Source organism: Cetorhinus maximus, chromosome 2, assembly GCF_964194155.1.
Source record: "Cetorhinus maximus chromosome 2, sCetMax3.hap1.1, whole genome shotgun sequence".
In the NCBI taxonomy this organism is placed as follows: domain Eukaryota; kingdom Metazoa; phylum Chordata; class Chondrichthyes; order Lamniformes; family Cetorhinidae; genus Cetorhinus; species Cetorhinus maximus.
The window spans coordinates 223,528,049-223,549,753 of NC_135880.1; the positions used below are offsets into that span (position 1 = coordinate 223,528,049).

The 21,705-nt window shown below is 41.0% G+C and overlaps 1 protein-coding gene across 1 annotated transcript in view; it reads left to right on the forward strand.

Annotated features, from left to right (window-relative positions):
- The first annotated feature begins 212 nt into the window (after nucleotides 1-212).
- Nucleotides 213-21,705, forward strand: part of sorl1 (sortilin-related receptor, L(DLR class) A repeats containing) — a 203,602-nt gene continuing 182,109 nt past the window's right edge. Inside the window, exon 1 of the mRNA XM_078533063.1 lies at nucleotides 213-558. Coding sequence (XP_078389189.1) covers nucleotides 247-558 — 312 coding nt within the window. The 5' untranslated portion in view covers nucleotides 213-246. The remainder of the gene's footprint in view (nucleotides 559-21,705) is intronic.

Here is a 21,705-nt window from a genome sequence, read left to right on the forward strand (position 1 = left end):
ATGGACAGCTGATTGATTGACAGCTGACTGTCCCAGCCTCCCCATTCTCCCCCGCGCACGCGCGCCTGCAGTTGCCAGACCGGCCTTAAAGCTCCAATCCATCCGAGTCCCCGCCCCCGCCTCCCTCCCTCCCCTCCCCTCCCCGCGGCTAGCGTCAGGGCATTTAAAGGGGCGGGGACAGGGAAGAGAAATAAATCCGCCGTCAAGAAAAAAAAAACCCACCAGTGAACACAACCGGCGCTTAAGATGGCGGGTGGCGGTGGTGCTGTCAGAGTCCGGTGGGGTTTAGCCCTCCTGCAGCTTCTCCTGGCCACCGGCGCGGCTCGGCGGCCGTACTTCGGCTCACAGACGCTGCGCTTTGGCGGGGGAGCGGCGGCGGCCAGCGACCCTCAGGAGCGGGGGTTTTCCACGGTGGTGGCGGTGGCTCCGGCGGCGGGTGGTGGTGGCGGCGGCGGCTTCAGCGAGCGAGGTGCGGGGACGGTGAGGCAGCTCCAGAACCCTCACCGCCGGTGGCGCAGGAGCTTAGACAGAAAGGAGCAGCTGCAGGTCTTTGGACAGGTAACAGGCAACCGAACAACAAGCCAAACAAAACAACAACAACAACAACAAAATAATAATAATAATAAAACACCAAACCTCCACTTGCCATTCAACTGCCTAAAGATTTTCACTCCTTTTTCAGAGAAAATAGACTGCAATTTTCCTGCCAACGTTAAACACTAATGGGCATTAAATGTTTAACTTGATGTTGACATGCGGAAGTTACCGACAGTCTCTCAAAGTGGTTGTTTAAAGACAAATGTAATTGCTGCTTTTTTTTAAAACTATTCCATTTATGACTAAAGCCCCATTTTTATTTATTTATATATATATATATATATATATATAAAAAAAATCGCCAACTCTCTTCAGTCTAAACTAATCCTGTTTACCACTCCGTTGTTATCTCACCCATTACGATAACCTTTTACCTGTACAAACATTGGAGCTAAACACTTAAATGTTAAAGATAACATGGGGAATATGTTCTAAGGACAGAAAATGCCCGTGCATCGTGTTTCTTTTTTTCCCTTTTCCCCAGGTGACATTGATGTATTTATGCAGATATACCTGGATTCCCTTTTTTTTTATAAAAGGAGGGTGGTGTCATTTCTGGGTTTCGATTTTAAAAAAAAATGAGAGAAGTGCCCTCTTTTTTTAATTTCAAAAAAAAAATAAACCACGTGGTGTTTTTTTTTTGAAGCACAGGCTGGATGGGCCGAATGGCCTGTTTCTATCCTGTAGATTTTTTTTAATGCAACTCCTATTCAGTGGATCAGTTTAAAAAAAAAATCACGATTGAAGATCCCTGTTTTCACGTTTTGCTTTGCTTTGGGTTGATTGTGCAAACAAATATATTGAGTGCTCTGAGGAAAACAAACAATTAAGTTTTTTTTTTCCAAGTTGTTGCAGAAAAGTCTTTTTAAATGTTGAGGTTCGTCATTTCCTGATGTAGTTGATTAATTTCCTAGTACGCAACATATTTCAACATTTCCACTTTTGGATGGCTATAATGCAGTATAGTTCCCAGAATGTACAGTGGTTTCAGTTTGGAACGTCATTTTGAGAGAGAGAGGGCTGTGTAGAGTAATCTGTCAAACATCATTTGTCTGGCTGTTGTATTAAATTCACATTTCTTAGGAATCATTCTTAAGATGTGTTTTTAAAAAAAAATTTAAAGGGCGCTATTTTACATTTTTAATCAAACTCTCTAAAGGCCCCTGAATGCGAATTTGAAGTTGTAGAACTCCATTTTTTAAATTCTTGAAGATGAACAGGTTTACCTGATCGGAATGCTCCCAGAAACCACCTTTATGAACTTCAGCTGTGTATCACAGCCTGAGGCAGTGATAGTGACAGAAATCCACATAACATTTAAAAAGTACATTGATATATGCACTGGAAGAGTTGTAATCTGCAGGGCTTGGATAGCTACTTGTCAGCTGGTGCAGACATGATGCATTGAATGGTCTCCTTCTGTGTTAATGTCCATGATTTTGTGATTTGCTTTCTATAGTACTTGCAGGAAAAAATAAGTTAAACTTCCATTTATTAGATACTGGACTTTAGAAACCAAGAAGTGACTTTTGTATAGCACAGTATTAAACTTCCCTGTGATCATTATTTTAGTGGTACAATATTCCTGAAGAATAATTTGTTTAATAGCAGCCCTCCAACCCCACTCTCCTCTCCCCTAACCCCTGTGCTGATGGAGATTTTTTTTACTCGTGTGGCTATGGGCTGAGAGTCTTGTCACCTGATCATGAGTGAATTTCATTTTCATCAGCACTAAACTTGAAGTGCTGGTGTCAAAGTAATTTTGAAACCTGAACTAAGTATAGGGGAAAGGGATCGAATAGCTGTTTCTGATAATTTAATTTATTAAATGCTTACATAGATGTGGTGAGCTTCCTCTGAACACTAGGGAAAGTGCATAATTTTGTTTGTGGTCTATTTAAATGTAAACTATAGAGGTTAAGGATTATTTGATTATTTTGTCCTATTAAAATAAACAACTCTCCCTTAACAAGGGAATGCTCTTGGGTTTAAAACTGTATTTAACAAACAATTTTGGTGAAATAATCCTACAGCAATTTACAGAACCATTTTCAACCAAAGTGACCTCACCCTCTAATTTTTAAACTCTTCTATGAACTCTAAATGCTTGTCCACACCCTCTGTGATACTAAGTCAGATCTCCTGTTTGTTATCTTACTGGCTGAGACCAACATTCGTCTCTGGTGGTGGCAGAGCTTTCAAACATAGTCTGCAGTTCTGTCCCTGAACTTTATCTTGCTGCGTCTCTTCTCTTTTGCAAGGCTCCTGAAACTTATCTATTTGATCATCAACCCCACCTCTTTCCTTGCAACTGTGAAATGCTTTGGAACATTTTGCAAGGTTAAAAATGCTATGTAATTACAAATTAATATTAAAAGTCATGATTACTGTGATGCTACACAAATGCAAGTGGGTATCCCCTTGAGCTTTGACCTAATTCTGAAATGGTGATCCTGATAATGTTGAACAACATCTGAGCTTGAAGCAACTGAATCTTTAGTAAACCCTTTTTAAAGTTTTGTTCTTTGCCTATGAGCATCCAAATTATAAATGTCATGGTGCCATGACAATAGTGGAAAGTAGTTCAATTTGCTGAACTGCCCTCAGTTGTAGCTCCTATGATGAGCCAAAAATGACGGGTAATTTTAACTTAAGCTGCCTTGCGGGAAGCCGATAGAATTGGGATTGAGGCCTATTTTACACCAGGACCATTTTGATTCTCCATTGACTAGGTTTGTAATAATGTGAAAAGATGGAACTATTTTACACTATTTTTCTTAATGCACTATCCAGTGCAAACAACACCTTCCTATTTTAATATTAGCTGATGTTTCCAATACTTTATTGAACTGGTGAACTTGTCAAAATATGTTAATTCTCATTTTGGAAATGTAGTAGTTGATGTAGTAAAATTCCTTTTTTGATTTGGTTTCAAATTTTGTTTTTCATTCCATAAAGCAATTACACTTTTTAAAAAAAAATCTATTCAAAGCTAAATGAAGACAGCTTGGTAATTGTAATAGTGAAGATATCCTCTATCCATAAGAATTTTGATCTGGGTCTGAATATTTATGGGTACACATTTTGATGTTGTGTATCATATAGTAAGCACATAAAAAATGCATACAAGTACAAGTTATTATGTAAGACCTCTTCTGAGGAAGGAAGAGATGTGAGGCATCCTCAAGAGTTAGAAGAGCTTGACCACATGCTTGGTTGGGGATGAGTTTTTGAGGAAAGCTTTTAAAGGTAGATGAAAACACAGCAGTCAAGGGAGGGAGCTCTAGAGATTGGGACCAGGATAGTTGAAGGCACTGCTACCAACGATGAAGTGTAAGGGGAAAGTAGAGAGAGAAAAGGGCCAGAGAATGAAGGAGGCACAGGAGAAATTAGGGTAGGGTGAAGCTGTTGAGAAATTAGTAACAAGGAGTACTTCAAATTCTATGTTGTCTCGGGCAAGGGTGCCGGTATAAGTTGGTGAGGAGGGGTTGATGAGCAAGTGGGATGTAGTGTAGATTGGGATATGGGTTGCAGAATTTGGATATTCAGAGAGACTGGGGTTGATCTATGTACTCCTGATAGTGATGTCATTCACAGTTGGAGCTGGGGAAGGGATGAAGGGAAGGGAAAGATATCCTATCCTCCAAATTTCCTAGGTTGATCTTGCATCCCAGCCTAATCTTGGCTGGGATGCAAGGGGTGTTCTGTTCTATGTCATTGGGATAAGAATTAAAATCCGTTTTAGCCAATCTTGTGCAATGCACCCCTAGTTGGTCCTCAAGGGGGAATGCTATAGATGGCAACCATCAATATGTGATTTATTTTATTCTGTCCTTCCCAACTGACGTCAGTCTAAAAGAAGTGAAAGTAGAAAACTAGTAACTTTTTTTTTTAAAAAGTGCTTTAGTTTGTTTGCAATCATGATATGGTTGAACTGTGAAGAAAACTTTTGTCATGGCATTGAAGGAAAAACTGGGGAAATATTAATCCATGCTGTTAAAAATTAATTGCTAGTTTGTTGGTGAGTGAAGCCAGATTAGTTGGCTGACTGACTTTAAAGTTGGAATTTTAATAAATTGTCGAAGGAAGAAAAAGACTGGAAACATTGGAAGTATCACTAAAAGATGCACAGGACTAGAAAATCCTAGATTTCATTCTTGGTTTTTTCTGCATGAATTGATCTGAACAGGGGTAGCATTTGGAGCATTGCAATTTTGAGGGCCTCTGAACTAGCAAGGGATAAAAATGAACTAAGTTCCCTTTCTTAATCTTATCCAGTAACCCCCCTTGCTGAAAAATCACCTGTATTTTTGGCTGATAGATGAGAACAGCATCCAGCTGAGCTCTGATGCCCTCAGTAACCTGCTGGCACTCGCTGTTTAGCTGCCGGGCAAGAAGAGTACTGCAGGGCTTCTAGAATCTAGGGAGCAAGACTGAGAGTCAGCAGCTTTAGAAGATGAGGAGAGAAAATTATTAGGTGGGAAAACACAAACAGCAGATCAAAAATTATAATTTTTAAAAATGGATTTCTGTTTTCCTTCCAAAATGTCTTGCAGTAAATATTTAGAAGCAGTATTTTTGCTTTAAGTCATAATAAACAGAGAGATAGAAATCAGGATGGGTCATTCAGTAGGTCTAGTTTTACTTAGTTCTGTATTCCGAACCTTGCCAAGCTGCTTATCTTTCTCATGTCTTTGTACCAAGCCTTTTGTTCTGTGAATTGCAGATCTGTCTAGTGCTGCAAGAACAAGACTAAGCCCAAGTGAAATTTTTTTTTATTAATCCAGTACTCTTAGCTGAATGTTCAGGTCTGACGAAAGCGGCTTACATTATAACCCACTCAAATTTAACTGCTTCTTCAGAATTGTAACAAACATATGTATTCCTGCTGCCTTTAAAGGAGTGGTGGGAGGGGATGGATGGAGTGGAAGGGGAATGGTGGGTTCAGGACAGGGGAAAGTGGCGGTAGGAGCATGATGTGGGAGAAGCTGCGTATTTGGAGGGGGAAAGTTGGTGGGCTAGGCCACACAGGTGGACAGGAAGGGGTAGGCCGTGCAGACGGAAGTGGGGAGTGGCATAGATGGGAGGAGAATGTTGGAAGGGTGCAGTGGGGGCAGAGCATCTGAAGGGGTGCAGTCACGGTCAGGAGTGTGTGTGGCACAGACCAATGGGCGCAGAATGGTGGGGAGGGCGGGTGGGGAACAGCATGGGAGGCAGGGGATGGCATGAGTGGTGGGCTAGGAAGCCTTGGGAGGTGGAAAATGAAGATGGCATGGAGGGGTTTGGGAAGTGGATGGCAATGGGTCGGGTGGAGATGATGGATGGGAGAGGGATGAAAGGAGCAGGATGGGTATGGCATGAGAGGGGCTGCATTGGAAGGATGGGATGATATGGGATGGTGATTTAAAGAATTAAGTTGCTCATTTCACTAAATATTTTGTGGGTCTTTGCCAGTAAGGAATAGCTAATTGTGAAGTAGATAAATGAGGTGTAGGTGGATGAGATTGTTCCGGTAGTGCCATCTGAGGCCATTCAAGGATGCAAGCAGGATATTTTGTTTGGACCTTAATCGCAGAGCTAGAAGATCCAGATTAAAAACTGAAGTCTTCATATATGACCAGAAGAAATTGTTCTGTTCAGTTGTTGGTGTAGAGTCTCAGCAAAAACAGCTATTTTTTTTCCCCATATACCCTGTAAAGGCACAATAAATCCTCTGCTGTTAGGACCCAGAAATGCCATCTATAATAAACAAATGGCCAAGCTTCAATAATTACAATGTGGGAATCTGCCATTCTACTTAATTACCTTTTGAAGATCAGGGAATATTTATGCAGAATTTTCCTTTAGGGAAATTAAAGCTGCCTGCTTTGCATTGATGCTAATGTTCCAGTGTAAATCTGAAATTGGGAACCAATTCTGGAAAGAGAAATCTTGCATTTGGATTAGTGCCACATGGTTTGATACTAAACAGTTAATCAATGTAGGAAGAACTTTGTTTGCTTCTTTTGAACCTTGGAAACAAGTTTAACCTATCTGCAGTTAGACTAAACTTAGAATAATGTGGCCTGCGCAGACCACTGTCATGGTCCACAGGATTAAAGTTGCAGCCTGGCACTATAAACAAGATAATGTCTGGTTGAGACTACAGCTAAGGATCTTGATTAACACATTTTTTAAAAAAAGGCTGCCCACTTTAGCCGATCTAGCAAATTTACCTTGGTAATGTAACTTTTTTTTTTAAAAGAAATTGTTTGCTAGGAGCTGATGGCTTTTGTATCCCATCAGGTGCATTGTGAAAGCATCTTAAATGCATCCTAAGTGTGTGAAGTTGAGTGTAGAATTTTGTGCAAGGTAGAAATTTGTTGGGCTGAATAATGCTTTCCTTTCTCTGTGCATTTTTGTACATGAACAGGGATTACTTATAACAAGCTTGACCTGTGTTCAGTAACTGAGACCTATGCTTGGTATACCAATTTTGCAAGTTTTAACTTTGCTGGTTTAGAAATATCTGATAGGTTTGTGCTCATCTTCTGTTGAATTTTAAGTAATACATATTTTACAATCCCAGCTCTCTTGCTGTATAACTGTAGTTTGATCAGAGAATCCTTGACTTCAGCACCCAATAACTTTTTTTATTTGTTTTTATTTATTCATCGATGTAGGCATCACTGGTGAAGTTAGCTTTTGTTGTCCATTCCTAATTGCTACAACTGAGTGGCTTGCTAGGGCAGTAAAGAATCAACAATATTACTGTGCATCTGGAGTCAGATATAGGCCAGACCAGGAAAGGATGGCAGATTTCCTCCCCAAAAGAACATTTTAGTGAATAAATTAATGATACTGTCATTACTGAGATTGGCTTTCAATTCTAGATTTTAATTGAATTTAAATTCCACCAGCTACCATAGTGATATTTGAACCCATGACCCCAGAGCATTAGCCTGGGCCTCCGGATTACTAGTCCTGTGACATTACCACCATGCCACCATCTCCCCAAGCTGATGCATTTCCAAGTTAGGATGGTATTTGCTTCAAAGTAAGTATTTACAATTTTAAAACACATTCTAAAGCTCTTGCAGTCTATTGTACATGCAGCAAAATTGCCAAATGGGAAGATGCTAAGAGAGAATTTTTGAGTTTCTGCTTGAGACGGGTGAATGTCTTTCTGTAGTTCTGAAGATGACTGATGCTGACTTTAAAATTGCAGTTGAAAGCAGTGAGGTTTACTGTTTATTGTACAGGACTATTCAGAAATATATTAATTTCGCAATGATCCTGTGGAATTGACATTTTTACTTATGTCTTTTAGATTAATACATTTTATTAATCTACAAGGATTTTGACCCAGCAACAGTGAAGGAACGGTGATATATTTCCAAGTCAGGATGGTGTGTGGCTTGGCGAGGAACTTCCAGGTGGTGTTCCCATGTGCCTGTTGCCTTTGTCCTTCTAGATGGTAGCCGTCATGGGTTTGGAAGGTGCTGACTGAGGAGCCTTGTGAATTCCTGCACTGCATCTTGTAGATGGTACATGTTGCCACTGCATCAGTGGTGCAGGGAGTGACTGTTTGTGGATGGAGTGCCAATCAAGCAGGCTGCTTTGTCTTGGATGGTGTCAAGATTTTTGAGAGTTGTGGGAGCTGTGTAAAAATATAGTTTAAATGTATTTTTCAAGGAGGCTGTTGAATATATGAAACGGACTGCCTGAAGAAGGTAGGATAGATATATGTTGCCAAATTCAACAGAGAATTGGAATATAGGAGCAGGAGTAGGTCTTTCAGCCCATCAAGCCTGCTCTGCCATTCAATGCGATCATAGCTGATTGTCCACTTCAATGCCTTTTTCCCCATATCCCTTTTATGTCATTGGCATTTAGAAATATGTCAATCTCTACTTTCAACATACTCAATGACTGAGCTTCCACAGTCCTCTGGGGTACAGAATTCTGAAGATTCAATCTGAGTAAAAAAAATTCTCCCCACCTCAGTCCTAAGTGGCTTCCACCTTTTATTTTGAAATTGCCTCCTAGTTCTAAACACTCCAACCAGGGGAAACATCTTGAAGGAATTGTCTATTCCTTTAAGTATGCTGTAGGTTTCAATGAGATCACTTCTCATTCTTCAAAACTCTAGAGAATACAGGTTCAGTTTCCCCAACCCCATTTCTTAGGACAGCCCTGCCATCTGGGGAACAAGTCTGCTGAGCCTTCGTTGCACTTCCTCCCATGGCAATAATATCTTTCCCAACGTAAGGGGACCTGAACTGCGCACAGTAATCCAGGTGTGGTCTAACCAAGGTTCTGTACAATTGAAGCAACTTGTGCTCAAACCCTCTTACAATAAAAGCTAACATACCATTAGCCTTCCTGATTGCCTGCTGCATCTGCATGTTAGCTTTCAGTGACTTATTGTTGAGGACGCCCAGATCCTCTGCTACACCTACACTTTCTAATCTCTTACCATTTAAGAAATACTCTGCGCATCTGTTCCTCCTACCAAAGTAGATAACCCCTCATTTTTCCACATTATATTCCATCTGCCATGTTCTTGCCCACTCAGTAAGTCTGCCCAAATCTTCTTGAAGCTGCTCTGCATCTTTCTCACATCACACATTCTCAGCTAGTTTTTTTTTGTCATCTGTGAATTTAGAAATAGTACATTTGGCCCCCACACACAAATCATTGATATATATTGTGAATAGCTGGGACCCGAATACTGATCTCTGTGGTACCCCACTAGTCACAGCCTACCAGCACATGAATTACCTGTTTATTCTGACTCTGTTTTCTGTCTGTTAACCAATCCTTAATCCATGCCAGTATATTACCTCCTATCCCATGTGCTTTAATTTTGCTAACCAACCTCCTGTATATCAAAAGCCTTCTGAAAATTCAAATATCCCATCAATGCCCCTTTATCAATTCTGTTAGTAACATCTTCAAAAACTCCAACAAGTTCATTAAACATGATTCTCCATTAAACATGATTTTCCATTAGGCATAGTCAACATAGATTTATCAATCATTTCATTATTATCCAAGTGTCCATTTATCACATCCTTTATAATAGATTCTAGCATTTTCCCTACTCCTGATGGAAGGCTAATGGGTTTGTAGTTCTTTGTTGTCTTTCCCCCTCCCTTTTTAAATAGTGGAGTGACATTTGCTACCTTCCAATTTGCAGGAACCATTCCAGAATTTATAGAATTTCGGGAGATGATCACCAATGCATCAGTTATCTCCATAACTACCACTTTCTGGGTTGTAGGCCATCAGGTCTTGGGGACTTATCAAACTTTAGTCCCATTAATTTCTCCAATATAACCTTCTTACTTATACAAATTTCCTTCAATTCCTCATTCTCCCTAGTCCCTTGGATCTCTCTAATTCTGGGAGATTTCTTGTATCTTCCTCTGAAGATGGATGCACAAAGTAATCATTTAGCTTGTCTGCCATTTCTCTATTCCCCATTTTAATTCTGCTGGCTCTGCATGTAATGGGCCCACATTTGTCTTAACCAAACATTTCCTTTTTACATACCTCTGGAAGCTTTTACAGTTCATTTTTGTTTTTTGCTAGTTTACATTCATTATCCGCGCTCTCCTCCTTTATCACTTTCTTGGTCTTTCTTTGCTGTATTCTAAACCCTCCCAATCCTTGGGTTTGCTACTGTTTCTGGCAACTTTATAGGCATATTCTTTTAACCCTAGAAAAATCCTTAACTAACTTTGTTATCCACGGTTGGCTGACTTTTCTTTTTGGGTTTTTGTGCCTTTTAAAGGAATGAATAATTGCTGTAAACTAGGTAATAATTCTTTAAAGACTGTCCATTGAATATGTATGGTCACACTTTTAGATGTATTTTCCCAATTCACTTCAGCCAATTTGCCCCATATACCTTCATAATCTACTTTGTTCAAACTTAGCACCTTGGCTTCTGAGTGAACTATCCCACTTTCAAACATAATGTAAAATTTCTATCATATTATGGTCACTCATCCCTAAAGGTTCTTTTACAACAAGATTATTAATTACCCCTTTTTAATTACATAATACAAGATCTAAAATAACATGTTCTCTAGTCGTTCCTCAACATACTGCTCTAGAAAACCCATCCCTAACACACTCCAGAAAGTTGTCTTCCACAGCATTAGTACTCATTAGATTTCCTCAGGGGAGTGCATCCAGAGCCAATTCGGTGGCACCATTGATGGCTCAATGCACAGGAGGGGAGGAAGAAGAGTGGGAGTTCAATAGTGATTGCAATATATGCAGATTGAAGTCCCCCATGATTTCTGTATTACCCATGCTACATGCTTCTCTAATCTCCTCATTAATACCATGCCCCACACTACCACTATTGTTTGGTGACCCAAAAACAACTCCTACCAATCTTTGCTGTTTCTTAGCTCCACCCAAAAAGATTCCACATTTTGTTCTTCCGATCTGAGATCCTCCTTTACTAATGTACTGATCCATCCCTTATTATCAGTGCAACACCACCACCTTTTTCTCGTCCTAGTGCATGAATCACAAAAGGCTACTATGCAGATACAACAAGTAATTAGGAAAGCTGATTTTAATATCATGTAATGTGAGGGGAATGGATTACAAAAGCAGGGAGGTTATGCTTCAGTTATACAGGACACTGGTGAGACCACATCTGGAGTATTGTGTGCAGTACTTGTCTCCTTATTTAAGGAAGGATGTAAATGCATTGGAAGCAGTTCAGAGAAGGTTTACTAGACTAATACCAGGAATGGGTGGGTTGTCTTGTGAGGAAAGGTTGGACAAGTTAGGCTTGTAGCCACTGGAATTTAGAAGAGCAAGAGGCGACTTGATTGAAACCTTTAAGATCCTGAGGTGTCTTGACAGGGTGGATGTGGAGAGGATGTTTCCTCTTGTGGGACAATCTAGAACTAGGAGTCACTGTTTAAAAATAAGGGGTCGCTCATTTAAGTCAGATGAGGAGAAATATTTTCTGAGGGTAGTGAGTCTTTGGAACTCCCTTCCTCAAAAGGCAGTGGAAGCAGAGTCTTTGAATATTTTTAAGACAGAGCTAGGTAAATTCTTGATTAACAAGGTGGTGAAAGGTTATTGGGGGTAGGTGGGAATATGGGGTTGAGGTTACATTCAGATTGGCCATGATCTTACTGAATGAGGGCTCGAGGGGCTGAGTGGCCCACTCCTCCTAATTCATATGTTGATGTGTATGTTTGCTTGTCCTTCCTAAATGTTGAATATTCTTGAATATTTAGTTCCCACTCTTGGTCACCCTGCAGCCTTGTTTCCCTAATGGCAGTTAGATCATACCATTTACCTCTTTGTGCTTTTAAAATAATCGATCGAGTTGCGAATGCTGCGTGCATTCGGGTAGAGTGCCCTTAACTTAGTCTTTATGACATTATTCCGCATCCTAAGTTCAAATGATGCTTGCCTTGTTTTGCCTGCTTTCTAATTTCACTTGCCTCTTTTCTACTTCCAGTTATCAGCTTGACATCTTACAATTTGAGCTACCCATCAGGTTCCCAAATTCTCTGACAAGCTAGTTTTAAACCCTCCCCAACAGCACCAGCAAATCTCACTGAGGATATTGGTCCCGGTCCTGTCAAGGTGTAACTTGTCCAGCTCGTACAGGTCCCAACTGCCCTAGAACCGGTCCCAATGCCTCAGAAATCTGATGCCCTCCCTCCTACTTCATTTCTGCATTCACATGTTGAACTGTTTAGTTTTCCTCTCCTTATGCTTACCAGCATGTGGCACTGGGAGTAATCCTGAGATTACTGCTCTTGAGGTCCTGGTTTTTAATTTCCTTCCTAACTCCCTAAATTCTGCTTTCAGGACCTTATCCCTCTTCCTACCTACCCTGGCACCAAAGATGCAACACACCACCCTGGAGTAACGTTCACTGCTGCAGAAATGCCTGTCTGACCCCGACTATAGAATCCCCTATCACTATTGATCTCTCATTCTTCCTCCCTCTTTTGCAGCTGAGCCACCCATGCTGTCACAGCCTTGGGTCTGGTTGCACTCCCCTGAGGAACCATCGCCCACACCACTATCCAAAATGGAAAACTGATTAGCAAGCAAGAAGGACTCAGGACTCCTGCACTGCCTGCTCGGATCTCTTAGACCCACCCATTCCCTCTCTGCCTGTATACTCTTAACCTGCGGTGTGACCACCTTCCTAAAATGCTGCCTACATAGTTCTCTGCCTCGTGGGTACACAACAGCGACTCCAGCTGCTGCTCCAGTTCTGAAACCTGGAGATCAAGCCAATGATACTTGCTGCAGATGTGTTCGTCTAGGACATGTCTGTGACTTCCCACATACTGCAGGATGTACATTCCACTTGGCTGAACTGACCTGCTATACTGTAACTTTAAAAACTATTTATTACAGCTAGTAATTACAATTGGTTAAATGTTTGGCAGAGAACAAAGTTGTGGTGTAGGAAATGGGTGTAATTTATGGTCTGTTAAACCTTGAGAGGACAGACTGGCTCCAATGATCTCAACTCATTCTGTATTTTCTAAGGAATGTAGTAGCCTAAGCTCCTGGCTTATGAACATGCATCCAAAAGTAGGCATTGTGATCACTCTTTGGCCTTCCTGAGAAATATTCTCCTGCACCTGTTATTTCTCTTGGATATTTGGCTGTGATTGGGACTCCAGACACAACAAGCATCCAGTCTTTCTTGGCAGCATATATTCATACCTATATCATATTTAATACTATTTATTTCTATTATTCTTCCTGCAAAAAAGAAGTTCAAGTGAAGACCAATCCGACGGCATAAATGTTCATTAGGCCAGAGGAGGCAACTGAAAAAGCAATAAACAAAGACATCTAGTTCTGCTTATTTCACTGAGCTGCCATTGACATAATTTGTAATATAGTGTCTAAAGTGGCAGTAAAGCTGTGCTTGGTGCTGCCAGGTCATTTGCATGTCATAAAAAACGTCCATTATGGCACGAGGATAATCCATTTGTAAGCTGCAAGAAGATAACTTCCTGGCTCTTAATTGTCTGGGGATGGGGTAGGGGTAATTTAACTACTACCAGCTTCTCGGTGAATAGTGCAAGGAACTGGTGAACCGTTTTTGAAATCTTTAATCAAATACTGCAATTAATTCTATATTGAACTAGATTTGAAAAAAAAATTGTAACTTTTTTTTTGTAGGAGTAAACTTTATTTATTGATCAGCTTTTTCTGTGCAGGTTTCCCCCCCTGCCCTCCCACCCCAAACACCCAAACCTCTCATTCTGAAGGCAGTGACTTGTATGGAGTTCTCACAGCATGTGTTCATATGGGCACCAGCAATCTTCCTGGACTTCGATCGAAGGACTATTTTTAAAATATATGATAGCAAACAATGTAACTGGAGGGTATCGAGCCTGATCCCAATCCTCCCTTTGACCACCTTTCTTCTAGCAGAAGATGACTACCTGGGAATCAAGAGTGATCTGATGATGCCACTTTCCAAATCAGTTCCTCTGACATGTTTTCCTTCTTCCTGAACCGAGGTTTTCCACCCACGGTGGTTGACAGGGCCCTCAACCGTGTCCGGCCCATCTCCCGCGCATCTGCCCTCTCACCTTCCTCTCCCTCCCAGAACCATGATAGGGTCCCCCTTGTCCTCACTTATCACCCCACCAGCCTCTGCATTCAAAGGATCATCCTCCGCCATCTCCAGCATGATGCCACCACCAAACACATCTTCCCTTCACCCCCCCCCCCCCCACCCCCCCACAGTGGCTTTCCGCAGGGATCGTTCCCTCCGGGACACCCTGGTCCACTCCTCCATCACCCCCTACACCTCAACCCCCTCCCAAGGCACCTTCCCATGCAACCGCAGAAGGTGCAACACCTGCCCCTTTACTCCACCCCCCCCCCCCCCTCACCGTCCAAAGGCCCAAACACTCCTTTCAAGTGAAGCAGCGCTTCACTTGCACTTCCCTCAATTTAGTCTACTGCATTCGCTGCTCCCAATGCGGTCGTCTCTACATTGGAGAGACCAAACGCAGACTGGGTGACCGCTTTGTGGAACACCTTCGGTCAGTCCGCAAGCATGACCCAGACCTCCCTGTCGCTTGCCATTTCAACATTCCACCCTGCTATCATGCCCACATGTCCGCCCTTGGCCTGCTGCAATGTTCCAGTGAGGCTTAACGCAAACTGGAGGAACAGCACCTCATTTTCCGACTAGGCACTTTACAGCCTTCCGGACTGAATATTGAGTTCAACAAATTTCAGATCATGAACTCTCTCCTCCATCCCCACCCCCTTTCCGATCCCCCTTTTTTCCAATAATTTATAATTTAAAAAAAAATATTCTTTTCCAACCTATTTTTAAATTTATTTCGATCTATTGTTTTATCTCCACCTTTTAGCCCATTTCCACCCCCCCGTTCCCCCACCACACTAGGGCCATCTGCCACTAGCTTGTCCTGCTTGCTACCCTTAATGTCCCCATTAGCACATTCCTTAGATAATATCACCACCATCAAACCCCTTTGTCCTTTTGTCTATGACATCTTTGGCAATCTCTTCTTTGCCTTCACCTATCACTGGCCCCCTGTTGAGCTCTACCTGTCCCACCCTCCTCTACCAGCTTATATTTCACCCCATTTCTCTATTTCCTTAGTTCTGATGAAGGGTCATACGGACTCGAAACATCAACTGTATACCTATCCGCAGATGCTGTCAGACCTGCTGAGTTTTTCTGGGTATTTTTGTTTTTGATCAAGAATGAAAACCTTGGTTAGGTTTTTGTAAATTTACCCTGTTTAGCGACTAAAGCAGAGACTTTCCTGGTGTGCAGGGCTTAGTTGCATATCAGATGATGTTATTTGAAAACTAATTACCTTATTGGTGGAATTTTGCTTTGAGGAGCAATTGAGTCTGACTGAGGGAGAGCTAACTTGTCATGTGCAGTAGAGTTAATTGGTGCCTTTGGAAAATCTTGCTAATGTAATTCTAAAACTTCTCTTTACCTCCTTCAAATTAAACAAACATCTGTTTTTTTCAATGTAATATTGTCCTTCTGTTTTGTTTCCTTCAAAACTGCTGCCTAGCCAGCTACAAAATTTATATACATGGCTAACAGTGTACAGTGACATTCTTTGAAATGTTGCATGTTTTATAAATGTTTGGAATGGTGAATCATTTATGGCACAGGAGACCATTCAGCCCATCAGGCTCCCTGGGGAGCAACCCAGTCAGTCCCACTCCCCACTTGATTCCTGCAGTCCTGCAAGTTTATTTCCTTCAAATGCCCATCCAATTTCCCTTTTTTGAAATCATTGTTCCCGCTTCCGCCTCCCTCATCAGAAGTGAGTTCAGGTCATTACCACTTGCTGCTTAATAAGTTCTTCTTCACCTTCCCCCTTCATCTCTTGCCCAAAATCTTAAATCTGTATCCCCCTAGTCTTTGTACCAGCTCCTAATGGGAAGAGTTTTTCTTTGCCTACCTTATCTGAGCCTGGAAGCTAATTTTTTTATAACGCTGGAAATTAACATGAGCAAAATATAACTATATTTATTGAAATATTCAAAATAAATTTAGGTAACACTCACAGTCCAAATAATAGATTATATTTTAACACAAGTTTCCTCAAAATCTTTCGAAGACATCTGACAAGAAGAGACCATCAACAAGATGATCGTGAAATTTAGGGGGAATGGTAGGATAGTGGTGATATTATTGGACAAGTAAAGCAGAGACCCCTTGCCTTATGAAATGGAGGAAATAACTGCCCAATTCAGGAAAATAACTTCTCCCTAAAATAAAGACCTTTTTCCTGCTCATTCAAAGGGTGGATATCACCACCTCCCCCAAACCACCGAAAGCTAGAAATTTGATCATGTTGAGCTGTGTTTCTCTACCACAGCATAGTTTCTCTATCCTCTATTTTCAGCAGTTGTTGAGTTCATATTGTTCATTTGGTGCTTCACAGGAGCATTAAGAAGCAAAATCTGACTGAGCCACTAATGTTCAGGCATGATTTATTTATTGAGAAATTGTACAGAAGCTAGAGACTAGATATACAATATATGACTTGCACACTTCCAGCATAGTTGGAGCTAGAAGCTCTTCATGTTTCAGTAAATTTTGACTGTATCTTGGATTGAAACATTATATTGATGAAGGCTCCATGGCATTCCTTTTAATTAAAGCCATTGGAATAGGCAGTATAAAGCAGGGGCAAAACAATAAACCATACCTTTTGGCTTTCTGGAATCCGAAGATAGATAGGTAGGTTTAATCATCCAAGATCATAAAGTTTATTCTAGATGGATGTCATCATAATTGGATGTTTCCTAACACTTAAGTATACTAGAGTAAGAAGTGACAGTGGTCTCGAGGCTATCTGTTTCTTTGCCATCTGACTGCAACATAAAGCATTCTTGTCAACAAATAGAATACCCAATGCCTTTCAAAGTTTCAATAATTGTATTAATTCAAATTTGAAGGTTGTTGAGACTCTGGTACAGACATCAAGTAACCTTCTGACTGAGAAACTTTTAAGAAAGTGATGCATCTACCCTGAAGGTAGTCTTCAATTCATAGTCCACCCAGCCTCAGTTGGATGAAAGAAAATTTTGTAATGTCAAAATTCTTCCTATTTGTATATCAGAGTTCTGTTTGTCAACTTTTTTCAGTGAGTTTTATTCTGAATTTTCTACACTTTGCTTCTAGAATACTTGCTGATAGTTATATTTGTACTAACGAAATATCACCACCAACGATAATCTGTTTTTTGTTTGTCACGGAATTCATTTTTGTGATTTTAAAGTTGGGAGAAGCTGAAGGGTAAAGAGACAATGAAATAAGTGATACTAATTATGCATAAATAGATCAGCCTTTGGTGGTGGTGTATATGTAGTTTTTCTTATGAATGCCAAGCTTAGAATACTTATTTAAGTCCAACATTGAATTTTAAGAAAAAAAACTACCTTGCACAACTGTCTCCCACCCCTGCCATTCACACTCCTAAAAAGAAAAAAAATCATTGAGTTTCCAAATTTGGCACACTTTTCTGTGGTTTTCTTTAAGATAACTTGGTGTTTTATTCCATATTACTTTCTCTAATGTTTCAAATTACTTTCACTATATGACTCAGCAGCAACTATAATCTGATTTCCAGAGCAACTGTTGTTGGGTTGGGGATGAGGGGAGTGGGCAATGTGTACAGGTCTACTATTGAGAGAGCTCTTCAACTCTGCCCTGACCCTTGTATTTCATAGCCCATTGTGTGTTGATTTTAAAATCTTTCTTTTTCTGTACTTTGAAACTCAAGTTGACCACAGTGAAGTGAAAGGATTGTGCTTTTTTAAACTTGAAACTTCAAAAGGCATTGGATATTTTATTTGTTAGCAAGAATGCTTTACGTTGCATTCGGGTGTCAAATGCAAATGAACAGAGCGGAGAGACCACCGTCGCTTCTTACTGTATTTAATTTCTAACACTTATCAGCCAATTATGATAACAGGAGAGTGAGACTGCGAGTGAGGCAGGTCACGGGACTCGGAGGGCAGGAGCCTCGGCTTTTACAATTGTACAAATGTGAGGTTTTCTCAGCTTGTTTTGATGAGAGTGGGGGCTGCAGGTGGATGAGCGAACTGGCCATGGCACTGTGGTACACGAAGCCATTCAAGTTGGGGGAGCAAAAAGGAATGTGGTGGTGGTAGTAGGGGGATAGTATATAGTATAGTCAGAGGGATTGACACTTTTTTTTCTGCAGCAAAGAGCTTGAGTCCAGATGGCTATGTTACCTGCCCAGTACCAGGGTTTGGGACATCTACTCGGGACTGGAAAGCAACTTGCAGTGGGAGGGGGAGGATGAGGAGCACATTGCTCCATGAGGACCCAGTTGTCGTGGTCCAACATAGGCAGGACAAAAGAGGTTCTGCATAATCAGTACGAGTACCAAAGCACCAAATTTAAGGAGCAGAACCTCAAAGGTCATAATCTCTGGATTACTAACTGAGCCACATGCCAATTGGCATAGGACAGATCTGATTAGGGAGATGTATGTGTGGCTGGAAGACTGGTGTGGGAGAAGTGGTTCAGGTTCGTGAGGCACTGGCACCAGTACTGGGGAAAGTGGGATCTGTAGCATTGGGATGGTCTACACCCGATGCGTGCTGGGACTGGTATTCTTGTGAACTGCATGCCTGAGGAAGTAGAGACGGTTTTAAATTAAATAGTGGGGGGAAAGGGATCAAATTTGGGAAGATTTGGTAAATCAAAGAGCAGAGATGAGGCAAAAGGAAAGGTATTATTACAGGAAATGAAAAACAGACTGTGGCAAAAAGGGATAGAGTACAAATCTAACATAAATCACTCTTGAAACTAGAGGTTATAAAAAGAACAAAAGGATAAAATTAAAAGCTCTGTATCTGAATGCACTTGGCATTCAAAACAAAACAGATGAACTGAGAGCGCACATAGAAATATATAATTACGATTTGATGGCCATTACAGAGACATGGCTGCAGGGGGACGTGGATTGGGACCTGAATATTGAAGGGTACAGGATACTTAGGAAGGACAGGAAGCGAGGAAAAAGTGGAGGGGTGCCTCTGTTTGATAATGATGGCATTAACACAATAGAGAGGGATGACCCCAGTTCAGGAAACCAGGATGTGGAAAAGGTTTGGTTAGAGCTGAGAAATGGTAAAGGCAAGAAGGCACTTGTGGGAGTTGTGTGCAGGCACCCTAACAATAACCAGATGGTAGGGTGGAGCATAAATTAATGGGAGCTTGTCAGAAAGGCACAGCAATAATCATGGAAGATTTTAATTTGCATAGACTGGAGAAATCAGACGAAGAGTACATTGAATGTTTTCAGTATAGTTTCTTAGAACAGCATGTTCTGGAGCCAACCAGAAAGCAGGCTTTACTGGACCTGGTATTGTGCAATGAGATGGGAGTAATTAATGGTCTCATAATGAAAGTGTACCTAGGTAGCCGTGACCATAATATGATTGAATTTTACCTTCAGTTTGAGGGAGAGAGGAGTGGGTCTGAGACTGTTTTTAAACTTAAATAAGGACAATTTTGAGGACATGAAAGCTGAGCTGGCTTAAGTGAATTGGCAAATTAGGTTGGGGGATAGGTCATTAGGGATGCAGTGGCTAATATTTAAGTGGATATTTCAGAATGCATAGGAAAGATACATTCCAACGAGTAAGAGAAAAAGTCCAAGGGACGGACAGACCATCTTTGTTAATTAAAAAGGTTAAAGATAATATCAAACTTAAAAAAAAACATATAATTGTGCAAAGACAGGTAAGATTGGACAGCATATAAGGAACAGCAAAAAATAGCTAAAAGACTGATGAGGGGAAAAACTAGAGTATGAGAGAAAGCTAGCCAGAAATATAAAAACACAAGAGTTTTTATAAATATTTTAAAGTAACAAGTTAACAAAGTGAGTGTTGGTGCTCTTGAAAGTGAGTCTGGAGAATTGATAATGGGGAAACCAGGAGATGGCAGATGAATTCAGCAGGTATTTTTGCATTAGTTTTTACTATAGAGGATACCAGTAACATCCCAGAAGCAACTATAAACCAAAAAATGGAAGTGGGGGTGGAAGGCAGAAAAATTATAGTCACCAGAGAAGTGGTACTGAGTACATTGTTGGAGCTGTGGGCTGACAAGAGCCAGAGTCCTGAAGGGCTTCATCCTAGGGTCTTGAAAGAAGTGCCTAGTGAGATAGTTGATGCATTGGTTTTAATTTTCCAAAACTCCCTAGATTTGGGGAAGGTCCCATTTAGATTGGAAGATGTCGAATAATGGAGTTATATTTGCTATCTGTCATAGGGAAAATGTTAGAAGCTATTATTAAAGAAGTTATAGCAGAGCACTTGGGTAAGCTCAAGGTCATCAGGCACAATCAACATTTTGTGAAAGGGAAATCGTGTTTAACCAAATTATTGGACTTCTTTGAGGAAGTAATGTGCTGTGGATAAAGGAGAACCAGTGGATGTACTTGGATTTCCAGAAGGCATTTGATAAAGTGCCACTTCAAAGGTTGGCAAGGTGTAATAAAGAGGCGTGCCACAGGGATCGGTGCTGGGACCTCCACTGTTATATAAATGACTTGGATGAAGGGATGGTTGCCAATTTTGCTGATGACACAAAGATAGGTAGGAAAGTAAGTTGTGAAGAGGACATAGAGGCCACAAAAAGATATGGATAGGTTAAGTGAGTGGGCAAAGATCTGGCAAATGGAGTATAGTGTGGGAAAATGTGAAATTGTCCATTTTGGCAGGAAGAATAAAAGAAGCATATTATGTAAATGGTGAGAGGTGCAGAGGGATCTGGGTGTCCTAGTGCATGAATCACAAGGCTAGTATACAAGTACAGCAAGTAATTAGGAAAGCTAATAGAATGTTTATTGTGAGGGGAATTGATCACAAAAGTAGGGAGGGTGTGCTTCAGTTTTACAGGGCACCAGTGAAACCACACTTGAGTACTGTGTGCAGTATTGGTCACCTTATTTAAGGAAGGATGTAAATGCATTGGAAGCAGTTCAGAGAAGGTTTACCAGACTAACACCTGCAATAGGTGGGTTGTCTTATAAGGAAAGGTTGGACAGGCTAAGTTTGTATCTGCTGGAGTTTGGAGTAAGAGGCAACTTGATTGAAACATATAAGATCCTGAGGGGTCTTGACAGGGTGGATGTGGAGAGGCTGTTTCCTCTTGTGGAAGGATCTAGAAACTAGGGGTCACTGTTTAAAAATATAAAATTGAAATGAGGTGCAATTTTTTCACGAGGTTCATGAGCCTTTGGAATTCTTTTCCTGAAAAGGTGGTGGAAGCAGAGCCTTTGAATATATTTGAGGCAGAGGCGGATAGATTCTTAGTGCAAGGGGATGATAGGTTATCGGGGGTAGGCCTGATGCAGATTTTAGGTTGCTATCAAATCAGCCATGATCTTATTAAATGGTGGAGCAGGCTCGAGGGGATGAATGGCCTACTCCTGCTCCTTTGCTTGTATGTATGAAATCTGTCATCCTTGCGTGGTCTCCAGACCCACAGCAATATGGTTGACTCTTGACTCTCCTCTGAAATGACCAAGCAAGCCACTCAGTTGAAGG